The sequence below is a fragment of the Cariama cristata genome, unplaced genomic scaffold, assembly GCF_000690535.1.
Source record: "Cariama cristata isolate BGI_N322 unplaced genomic scaffold, ASM69053v1 scaffold35375, whole genome shotgun sequence".
Lineage (NCBI taxonomy): Eukaryota > Metazoa > Chordata > Aves > Cariamiformes > Cariamidae > Cariama > Cariama cristata.
The window spans coordinates 1-12239 of NW_009619825.1; the positions used below are offsets into that span (position 1 = coordinate 1).

At 47.2% G+C, this 12239-nt stretch overlaps 1 protein-coding gene across 1 annotated transcript; it reads left to right on the forward strand.

Moving 5' to 3' along the window:
* Positions 1–112: 112 nt before the first annotated feature.
* LOC104155925 (B9 domain-containing protein 1-like) lies at positions 113–11113 on the forward strand (the record flags this gene model as incomplete). The annotated part of the gene is made up of 7 exons (XM_009701397.1): positions 113–181; positions 294–405; positions 475–571; positions 1034–1096; positions 2340–2407; positions 2596–2685; positions 11011–11113. Coding segments are annotated over 7 exons (602 nt in total), but the record flags the coding sequence as incomplete, so codon positions are not given.
* Between the last annotated feature and the right edge of the window lie 1126 nt (positions 11114–12239).

Genomic DNA, 12239 nt, shown 5'->3' on the forward strand with positions numbered 1-12239 from the left:
CGAGCAGCGCGGGCTGGCTCTGTCATGGTGGAGCAGGCTGCCCCCAGCACCGGGACTTGGGCAGCCCCTCGGTCCCAGTAACCCCCACCAACACAGGCTCTCTCTCCCACAGTTCCCCGGATTTGACGATCTCTACTGCAAGTTCTGCTTCGTCTATGGCCAAGACTGGGTTCCCACAGCGGTAAGGCCCCATTGTGCACCCCTGAAACCCAGCCTGCCTGGCAGGCCCGCCGGCAGCGTGCGTGTAGTGGGCTCAGTGCAGGCCCCTGGCTCATGCCACATTCTCCCCACAGGGCCTGGAGGAGGGCATCTCCCAGATCACCTCCAAGAGCGACGTCGCTCCCAGCACTCTCATCTGGAACTTCCCCATCGACATTACCTTCAAGAGCACCAACCCATCCGGCTGTGAGTGCTGGGGGCGGTGGGATTCAGCTTGCAGACCAGGCACCCCTCTCACACGCACTTCATTTGCAGGGCCACAGATTGTAGTGAGCGTCTACGGACCTGACTTTTTTGGAAATGATGTGGTCAGAGGTTATGGAGCTGTTCATGTTCCCCTCACACCCGGAAGGTGAGGTGACAACCTGTCTTTCACAACTGAAACGGAGATTTTTTTTTTTCCAGTTACTATGTTGTTTCAGAAACAAAAATGTTCCCATATCTCCTTACCTTGTCTAGTACAAAGAGCATGGATTTTCTAGCAGCAGCCCCTGGTTATCAAATAGTTTTTGGTAAGCCTGTAGACAACTGTAAAGTCAAAGCTGGCATGTAGAAAGCCCAAGTATGAAGCGCGGTTCGTTACCTCTCCCCCATCACTCTCAGCAGATGCTAAGCTTTCATTCCCACCATTGGAAATGGGGGAAGATACGTTCTTCCTGTGCAAACAAACCCTTTGTGGAAGGGGAAGTAGTACACTTTGAGATGTTGAGTGGTCTGACGCATCTGAAATTCTGGTACCGTTATAAATATAAGAACTCTTGCCAGTGCTGTTTGGTTCATTTCTTAAGTTCTGTGCCTCTCATGTTTGTTTTAGGCATACAAGAACCATCGCTATGTTTGTTCCAGAGTCCACATCTAGGCTGCAGCAGTTTACAAGGTAATAATTAAGGACCTTTTTTTTTTTTTAAAGTACTTCTTGCTCTTAGTCAGAAGGGTATATCCGGGTACTCACTGGTGCAAATGTATGAATACTTTGTATCATAACCAGATAGTTCTGAGTTTTGTAGGCCAAATCACGTTTTTAGGTGTCCAGGTCTTTTGGAGAGCTTTTTAAAGTCACATTAACTACCTGCTTGCAGTAATGCTCACTTGTCTTTTTTTCATCCTCACATTTGAACGCTGTTGGTTTGAAAAAGAACAGATTTCAGCAGAGCGGACCGATACAGGAGTTCTTCTACTGAGTGGGAGCTCCATATTCCACAGGTTGACTCGTGTCAGCGATGGGACTTGAGGAGGCACTACTTGGACTAGATTTAGTGAGCATTTTAGGTGTCACCAGACTCCAAGGAGGAGTGCTGCAGTCCATCCCTAAATCTTACTGTAGCTAGGGGCTTTTCTGGAAGGATAGCCGCATTAAGAGCAACCTGGAAAGCAAAGGCAGAACATGGCAAAACAATTCCCAGTTCTACCTTTTGTTCCATCTGGAATGTATTTGCTGTAACCTTTGTCTTATTTACACCCACGCATCCCTTCCAAAGTAGCAGTCTATACACAGCAGCTGAGGGCATTAAGCTTTTTTCCTTCCCTTGTATTGTTTAAGTACAGTCTGTATGGTCTGCGAGCTGGTTGGCTGTGGATTGCCTGTACCAACGGAGCCTACCCTCGTGCAGAGCCAGCCTTGTGGTACTTGAGCACTTTGGGTCAGAGTCAGCGTGGGAACCTCTGTGCCCGACAGTCAGGGTTCAACTGATTTACTTTTCGTCTCTTTATGATGCCCTTTTGTAGAATCTACACTCTAATTTGTATACTTTTGTATTACGTGCACCTCTGATGTATTCAAAGTATCCAAGCCTCTCTATTAGTCTGGGTAATTGAGAGTTGAATCAGTTTCAAAAATATCTTTGCCATAGAAAGATTCTATCTAGCCCAGAAATAACTTGGATTTAACATAATGCGTATGAAATTGCTTTCATTTTTTTTCCTTAGAGAGACAAAACTGATCTTTGGTCAAAGTAGATCAGCAATAGAGTGAATCAAAACTCTCCACTGCAAACAAAAGCTGGGAGTCTCATTAAACTCCCCCTTTGTTTTTTTTTTTTTAACGTGCATATAATGAACTGTATCAAATCTAAACACTAGTGAATGTATCCAATTAATTATTTTCTATTTTCTTCTCCAAGCTGGTTCACAGGGAGACGCCCAGAATTTACTGACCCCAAAGTGGTAGCGCAGGGAGAAGGAAGAGAAGGTAAGTCCCTGGGAGCTCCGGACTGCAACCTTTGCACGACAGCAGGCCGCAGCTTGGCCATCCATCTTCTGTTTTTAAAAAAGACTGGTTGTTCCTGCTGAGAACAGTCCTGCCTGGATACGTGAGGATTTCACCAACTATTCAAAAACCTCTCCTAATTAGTCTTATTCACTTTTTCTTTCTTCTAGTAACAAGGGTGCGATCTCAAGGCTTTGTGACCATTTCTTTCAACGTAGTGACCAAAGATATGAAGAAGTTGGGCTACGACGTGAGCCCAAGCAACATGCAGAACCCTTCTCTGGTGCCTCTTACAGAAGGGATTCAAAAGTATTGAACACAGGCGTGAGATGTTCAACGGCTCACAGAGACTTTAAGCACTTGAGGGCTTTTTGCGGCAAAGGGCAACAGGTATCTGACTAAACTGAGAAAATCTCACTTGAGACCGTTATTCCAGAAGAAACACAAGCCCATGAGGCATTGGAATAATTACCTAAGTATAATCTCTTCAGTAAGCATACAGGTTGAAGTATTATGTAAATTAATGTCATCAGATAATATTTAGCATTTTTATGAGTAATATCAGACTATCTCAAAATAAGACCTGTAACAGACTATTTTTATAACAGCCTTTTGTACACTTTTTATATACTTAAAGAATAGGAAAGTTCATAATTGTAGCAGTTTGCCTGTGTCTAAAACATCATTGCAAGCCTAGTTCTTTTTACTAATGTTTTTTGTGGTAGAAATGGGAAATTGAAATTACTGCACATTCCAAAAAGGAGGGAATATGGAAACGTTCCAGTGAAGTGCTAACGCGCTTCTCTGTGCCATGTGCTTCCCTCTGCAAAAGCAACAGCAGTTTTCTTTATAATCCACATAGTCCTTTAAAGTTTGTGCAACTAATTAAAATAGCTCATACACTGTAGAAACAAACCTTTCCACATTTTTCAGTGAAGCAACCTGGGCTTTTACATTTGGAACAAGATGATGACTCTTCCATTTCCAGATTTTATTTCTGCGTCGAGCTTCAGAAAGCAAAAAAAAAAAAAAAAGGACAGCAGTTTATTTTAGAGGAGTTAGAGAGACCATGGTGTTAAACATATCCTTGCTGCATGGTTTTAACTTTTGGTAGAACAAATTGCATTTTAAGTGCAGAGATTGACTAAAAAAAAAAATAAACTTTAGAGAAGGCTCTGCAAAGCAAGTAGAGTCTCCGTAAGCCAGCGTGCAGCCATAAGCAGCATTTAGCTCCAAGTCAGGTACCAGAGGCACTGTGCTGCACAGGAGCCTTTCCGTGAATCCCCCTCTAAGCTAATGTTAGCGCTCTTCTTTTAGGGTGAATAAACCCAGTTATCTAAATATATTTGTCTTTGTACTGCTAGGGGTTTTATCTGTTTGTGCCAGGATGGGCGTTTCTAAGTCCTAAATCATCCAAGATCTGCTATTCTTACAGGTACAAGAGAAAGAAGTGTATGCTACAATGAAATGACTAATTGCTTAGTCATTTTCATATTTAAATTTGGGCCTGTAATCTCTTGTGTTTGACTGCAAATACCCAGAGATGACTGTGAGAATGACTTAACACGGTACCACCCTGTAAGTGAACGACCAGGACCTTGAGACTGTAGAAATACAAGTAATAACACAGTCTTCAACTGCAGAGCCTCCAGGACATGTAAAACAAAAAAAAAAGTCAAAGAAAGCATCCGGTTAGAGATAGTTAATATTTCATGCTGAGCAGTCTGATTGAATAAATATAATTTCTGAAAAGATAATGTGATCACTGTAATTTTGCTGTGAACATTAGCAACTCTTCTACTATTTAGAAATACTTTTCCAAATGTGGTTACAGATGATTTTTCAGCTCTTACTTTTTTCCTATCTTTTGTTGATTTTCCACTTCCAGTAAGCTCCTCCGCCAGTTGTTTTGGCAACTGTTGTAATCTCTGAACTGAGTCATGTTGGAATCCAAACTAATAAGTATTTCCTGTTGGCTCAGAGGAGATGCAAGGAATTTTGTTTCTTTTTCAAAAGTATTTGGGAAGCGGTTAGCTACAGTAGCAGGATAAATATCTACATCTGAAATTCTTGAAAGGCAAACATTAAACCTACTACCGCTTAAATATCTTTTTTCCCTTGAGCACAGTTACCTGCCCCCATTCCAATTAGAGCAAAACTGCCTGACAGAGTTTCTAGTCATGAGAAAGCTGTTAAACCCAGATAAAGCCCAAACTTCGTGCCCACAGGGGTGCAGTGAATTTATTCACACACAGCTTTGCAGCGTGGTGCTACGACCGATCTCCTGAATTGCTCCTGTTTCAAACCGCACTGAGACCGATCAAAACCCACATGTGCGGTCGCTCAGCTTCACCGTTCACAGCCAAGCTGCAGGGACCCTCAGAAGAAAGGTTAAAAGACAACAGTAAAAAGCAAGGGTTTAAAAAAAATAAAAATCCCAAACTCTATAGAACAGGATTTAAGATACGTGACTCTATAAGCAGAGCCCACACTGCTACCTGCATTATTGGGGCTTTTTGCACAGTGTCTCTGGGTTTGGTTGGGTTTTGATGTGGGTTTTTTTTTTTTTGATTCCTCAGTGTCTCGAGCATGCTTGTTAAGAACTTCACGTACCTTCTTCAAGGCCTTCACGTCCTTAGCTTGTGAGCGCTTCACTGCGGGAGCTTTTCGGTCCGACAGCGTTTCCTCCTTAGACAAGGGCACATGTGGGGGTGATGTTTTCAGTAAGTGTTTCCCCGAGTTCAATGCCGTTCCTTTGTTCCGAGAGACAACTGTTGATATCTCTCATAAACACGCTCTTCTCCCAGAGACAAGCTTGCTGCTGCCGTTTTAATTTTCTGGAAAGCCAACTCTGGTTTAAGTCTTTGGTACTCAGGCATGGCAGAGTGTTTGCAGCTGTTTCACCCTGGAGAGAATCTCCGCTGTCATGACAGAGGAGGAAAGATAGACATGACACTGTGCTGCCCAGAGCAGGTGACGTTAATAAAGCAGGGATTTATGACTCCTGTTTGTTGCAGTTAGTGTTAAAGGTTAAAAGAAGCCATGCTTTGAGAACAGCCAAAACCCAGCTATAGCGGAGGCTCAAGGTAATTCCCTTTCACCCACTCTCCAGGCAGCCGTAACCACCCTGCTCCTGCACTAGTGAATCCTTCTCCCTTTCATTCAAAACTGAAGTTCCCAACCCCTTGTAGCACAGATGACAGCACGAGGTTGTCAGCTGGCCCGGTAGCTCCTGGTTTATTACACTTAAGTCTCTCCCGGTAAAATTGGCCATTAACCTCCTAATTCAAAACTGGCAGGGAAAAAAAAAAAAAACCAACACTTTTATTGAGAATGTGTGTCCTGCCACAGGATGAGGCTTCAAGGCCACCAAAACAGCATGAGACCCGCCCGAGGCGAATGAAGGCTGAGCGGTAGCTGGGGGCTTTGCAGAAGCCCTCTGCTCTCCCACTCGGGGGGGGCTTTGGAGGGGGCTGCCCACAGGACCGTGCTCACTTCGTGGGAGAGTTTTCCTGCCGTCACCGTGGAAGCCACCCTGGGAGGGTGACAGCCAAGGACACGGACAGAACAGCAGCTTGGGAATCAAAGCCTCCAGAAAAAGGAAAATCATTTGGGTAGTCTTTAGGAACTGGTATTTGCAGCCTTTTCTACCAAAACTGGAAATAGCAGCATCAGCTCCTGCCCTCTCGTGGCAGTTTTCAACCTTTAGAAAGGTGTGGGAGGTCGCCAATAACAATTAGCTAACAAGGTTGCATGAAAGACACCCAAGTTTTTCCTGTTCCTATGCAGATATTGCTCAATGCGATGATGCCGACTGCCCCGCCGCTGCCCCTTGTCCGGGGAGGACGGGGCGAATGCTCCCAGTGCCAGGAGCCGCCCGAGCTGCCCCGCGGGGAGCGGGACCGAGACAGAAATCTGTCCATCGATGGGCGCTCGGGAAATCGGCTTTGTCCTGAGGCTAGCAAGGCTATTTTACAACAGCGGTATTGCAGCAGCTAGAAGTTATCTCCTTCTGAAAAATGAGAGTCTTGCAGATGGATTAAAGCTGACGGTTTAGGAGCAGGAGCCTCCTGTGAAATACACCAAGGAGGAAAAAAAAGAAAAAGGAAAATAAAACACAGAAGCACAGAACAGCCAGATTTGGAAAAAATTGGAGCTTCAGCTCCAACTCTGCCTAGGCTCATCGCTGTCAGCGTTTCAGCCCATCACAGACCAGCCCCAGGATGACCCATTTGTGCCAAGGTCACTGGAGCATCGTGCCAGCACCTGCTGCCTGCAGGTACGGGGGGGTTAACGTCCTGGATCCGCAGTCCTGGACACGGGTCTGGGGGGGTAACGGGAGGATGGGACAGCTCAGCCTGGGTGGGAAATGGGGGTTACACAGAACAAACGGCATCAGCGGTGACAGAGCCGGGCTTGCACCCACAGCTGCAGCACGGAGCCCGCGTCTGCGACCGGGCAGGCACAGGGGGATGTCTGGGGACATCAGGCCCCACCAGCACCCAAGAGCACCAACAAGAACCACCTACCTCTGGGCCTTTCCCCTTTCGTCTGGGGGCACCCAGCAGAAACTGGACGAGCGGGTGGCTGCGGCAGAGCCCACACAGGACATCTCCAGGGTGCCCCTCAAACATGCCCAAGGAACCAAGCCCCCGAGAACACTATGAATCCCCCCCACTCCTGCACCCACCACCCAGCCCAGCCAGAGACCCAGCGGCATGGCCGGAGCAGGCACCACCAGAAATTTGGGGTGTCTTCCAGGCCATGCAAACCCCCCTGAGCAAAGGCCGCCCAGCCCGCACCCCAGCAAGGGACGTTGAGCCCCTCTCCTCCTCTCGCCGTTCATCCACGGGGTGCGTGCTGCAGGGGGTTTTTTCCATCAGCTGGGAAGTCCTCTGGAGCGAGCTCAAACCCCAAGAGCCGAGGCACTCATGGGTGTTTGCAAACCCAGAAACCACCTCTGCTTTTGGAGGACAGGAAGGAAAAAAACATCCCCCCCCCTAAAACCGCAGCTCCCGCCAGCCTGCAGAGAGCACCCAGCACCGAGCACCCAGCACCCTCCGCTGCAGCCTAACAGAGGCTGCGGAGCACAAGGACGGCGGGTTACGAGGGCTAGGCTTCAGACAACAGATTGCCAGTGCCTGGCCATCTTCACAGCGCAAATCCTGTTGGAAACCAACCTTTGGCCACCGAAACCGGGCCCGAGACCTCAGGAGAGGGGCTGCAGAGAAGCGAGGGTGCAAGGCAACGGGCTTTCACGGCAGGGTGTGATTCAGTCGCTCGTCCTTCAGAGGGAAGATCAGCAGAAGCATGTAACTGCTGTAGGCTTCTATTTTTACACCTCTATTCAGGCCAAGATATTTAAGTACCCAAATTCACCTCAGAGAATATCACTACTTTTAGTGCCAGACTTGCTAATGAAGACATTTAAAAAGGCAAAAAACCCACCCACCGCCATCACCCAACACAACCCCAGCCAGCCCACGGTCTCCGAGGCCATATGTGCTGTTACACCACGCCAGAACCGGCTCCCTTCAGCATGGTTAAACAACCAAATTTCACTCCTCGGCCAAAAAGGACTTCAAGAAGAACACGGACCCCATTGCCTGATTTTCACAGGTTCCACGTTCCCATCCGTTGGGGCAGAAGGCAGGCGTCTGATGAGTTTTCCATCTTAGAAATGACTAGAGGTGGTTCAGCCACAGCGCTATGGGGAATCCCACGTGGGTTTGCGATAGCAGGGCTGGTGGGACAAGTCCACGCTGAGTCAGCATCCCACGGAGGCTGCTCAGCCCTCGCCTCCATCCACTCCCCAGGCCCAGCGTGAAGTTCTCCTCCAGCCCTGCCTAACTCGGCCGTGCAGCGAGCTCCCACCGGCTGGCACGGAGGCCGGCAGGGCCAGTGGTTTCCCGACGGGGCTATCAGGTTATGGGGTTATCGGTGACTACCAAATGCAATGCCTTTGCCCCAGGAAGGTTTCTCCTGCCAGCAACAGGGCCCCGGGCTGGATCAAGCTCTGATCTGATCTACAGCAGCTCCAGCACATCGTGTTTAAACAGGGCTTAAAACCACAATGCCATACCTGCTTGTGAGGCTCTCCCAGAGCATATTGAAGCAATCAAACCGTAAAGCTGGCAGCAGCGATGTCCTGGTGAGATTCCATGTCAGGCAGCAGCAGGCAGGGAGCTGAGAAGACAAACCCCAGCTTTCCTATGGCTTTATTCCAGCTATTTGAAATGTCATTGATTTTCCTTCACCCGAGAATGGGAACTCGTTTGCTCAGCAAGTGTTGAGATCAGATCAGGTAGCGTGTCCCGGCTGCTTTTATACGTGTGTGCCGAAGGGCCACTGCTGACTGTCGAATACCCGCTCCCTCCACCCCAGCATTTCGCCCGTGTCCAGCAGCACACGCCGCCTTCATCCCTCCGCACGTGGACCTGCCTCTGCATCTGTGCTCTGCACACAGCAGCTCTCCGGTGGCCATGAATACGCTCCAGTACAAAATACTTTTAAAGTACTTCAACAACATTTTCGACCAGAGTTTCAATGCACATCACAGCTAACAATTCTGCTGGTCACGGGTTTATTTAGGAATGAAGTTTGCACCACCTCCCTGCCCCACCCATTAAACAGCCACTGGGGAAGGGAGATATTTTCCCCTAAGCTCTTCGAAGAGATGTTTACCAGATACCCGAGGGTCCCACTGCTCAATCCAGGTTTGGCACAACTCCGGCTGTACCCCCCAGCGAAGGCAGAGGATGCGCTATCTCCCCCCAAGGTACCACCATGCTCCCCCCTTTACTATTTCAACCTCTGCAAACCACTGGGCTGCATTACACTGGTAGGATGCCAACCCCCTATTGATCACCGGAGCGCTGCCAATTAATCGTCCTAATGAGTAATTGGTAGAGATGTCTGAAGCACCAAAGGAAACTTTGACTCACTGAAACTCCAAGTCTTCAACAATTTACAGGGTACAATCGATTGACAGCAAAACACAGAGACAGGATTGCTATCACCGTGTACAACACTGGCTCTTCTATAATCCCGAGCTCCCAAACAAACTCCGGTCTTTACAAAACCCATGTTGTGTCCCAGCTCACAAGACAGGGAGATTACCTGGAAGGCGGACGACAGCTAACTGGAAAAAAGCGGAAGTTTTTAACGTGAGGGGCTGTATAAATCACATCGGTTCCCCGAAACGTAGATTGCAGAAGTCTTGCCAAAGCCGTAGCACGAGCTGGCCCAAACCATTTTCCCACAGTTCGATGAAAACGAGCGGAAGAGCAGAGTTGCACCACTCGGCCCAGCACAAACAAGAGGTAACGGCAATGTACGTATTTAGCAAAAATACTTTGGCAATACCAGGGCGGATGAGGGCAAGCCTCTAGATAATGCTTTATCCAGATAGCCCTTTTCCTCCGCAAAAGCAGGCAAATACCACCTCACTTCACAGAAGAGGAAGAGGAAGCCCGGGACAGGGGGAGAGCAGCTTGCCCAAGGTCAGAGGAAGGCTCAGCCGCAGCCAGCTCGCTCTCACACCGGCTTTATCAGCTCAGACTCCCTCCAGCAACCCCTCAGCTTGCAACAGCCCGCAGTATTCAGCTCCCTTTGAAGAGCAGGATAGAGTCATCACAAAAGCTTCCACTTCGGGTCCTTCCTAAATCTTTCCTGTAACGAGCAGCTGGATTTTCAAATGTGCAATTTTCAAGAGGCCAGAGTAAAACAGTGAAGAAGTACTGATCACACAGCAAAAAAGAGAGACCGGCCAGAGGAGCAATAAACACACAGGCACAGAAGAGCCCTCCTGCAGAGGAGCAGAAAGCATCCGTCTGTAAAAACGAGAGGTACAAAAAGCAGGAGGTATCCGGGCTGCCACCCCTGGCAAAGGAGATTTTTCTGTTTTCCTTACCAGCCCAAACACAGAAGTAAAAGAAATCAAAGACCGGACCGGAGGCAGCCTCACTCTGCAGGGAAACCCGAGTGTTACTGGGGCGGTGGGTTTGCACAACAGCCCCAGCCAGCTCTGTACCACAGACCTGAAACCAAAACAGATGCTTTTTTCCCCCCCGCCATGTCCACCTTTGCCATAGTCAGGTCTCTAGCACCGCAGCAGTTTCAGCATTAAGAAATTAAGTATTTGATTAGTGATCAGTCTGATTGGCAGCAAACCGTGACTACAGGAAGCCTGGAGGGGGGTCGGCAGACGTAGCTCTTGAAATAGCCTGCTAATGAAGAACCCTTCAATTGAAACCATCCAGAATTAGAAGCTGAAATCACTTCCCAGCTGGAGGCAGGCTCCCCGCTACCCCGTCTGCAAGGCCGCTTGATCGATGGGACAGAGCCAAGGCTGCGGGAACGGCAAGACTGAAATACTGAAAAAGAAAAGAAAAAAAGGAGGAGGGAAGCGAGGACGCCCAAAGTCAGTTTTGTCACAGCTCCCCAACCCTTATTCCACGAGCGGTGGCTTTAAGTCACGCCTTCCCCAGACTTCTGTCTTGACATAAATACAGAAGCCTCCACCGAGACAGAACTTGCTCATCCCTCCAAAAGCGCTGTTTAAAGGGTAACGTGGTTTAAAGAAGCAATTCAGTCACCTGCAACACACCAAGTCTTCATTTTTATTGAGTTAGTAAGGTCTCAACTGATTCTGATTTACGTGAATATAAGAAACCCTCCTTTCTCACGGTAAGAGCAGGCCTGCCCCAGGAAAGTGATGAAGGCGCCGAAGAAATCACATTGACAATGTACAAGAAGCATTACTCTCAATAACAGTTAGATTTCTCCTAGCACCTAGGACTTTTAGCACAAACCTTAAATCATCTCCATCGATCCATCACCTCTCCCGAAAACTCAACCAAGCATGGCAGCGACAATTTTTTGAATGAGATTATAAACACTACGCAGAGTCTTGAAAAAGCAACACGGCTGGAATATAAGCAATACAATTTTAATTCTGACCAGTCACCTACAAACCCCTTGTCTTTCCACTGTTCTGATGGCATTATTAAATATCACATTTGTGACATCGCTTGGGAAAAATGACACAAAGATACAGACATTATGATACAATAGTACAAATGATAAATTATTTATACAGTAAATAATGTCAATAGTCAGCACAAATTCATAAAAAGCAGCCGGCTCCCAGTATTATGAAAACAGTTTGGTAAATATTTAAATTGTAACACTCGTAAAGGAAGCGAGTCTTGTGAGATTCTGCTGTGAAAAATAAACCATATATTTCTCCACAATTTGTGCAATATTAATACATACAGTACACATTAGAAACTGTAACAGCAAAAGGGAAGATGGATAACAATAGTTGTCTTAGCTACGGGACTTCAAAAAGACTGTAAACACCACAACCCACCATGGTTTTCCTTCCCTGTCCCCTCAATGTAGTTTAGTTTCTATATAGTATAAAACTGAATAAATAACTGAGCTTATTTTGGGTTTAAAATTATGCCAAGATTTTTTATTTTTATTTTTTTTTTTACAAAATATTTAACACTTTATCTTTGGTCAATTTGACCAGTAAGGCTATTTTGGGATACTAACATTTTAAAAATCAAAAGCACTTTTAATATTTGCAAGTGAGAAAAGAAGGGGAAGAGGGAAATGCGTTTGGAGAAATACGCCAGAGCAGATGTGAACGGATACGCACACGGCCTCCATGCAAAAAGAAGTGGGAGGGCGAGGAGGGAGGAAGAATTATTCTGGAGAGCAGTTAAATTATCGCGAAAAGAGATTTACCATTCTGGACACAACTGAAGCTTCACCTGGCTAGGACAGCAACCACCCTCCGGCGTCA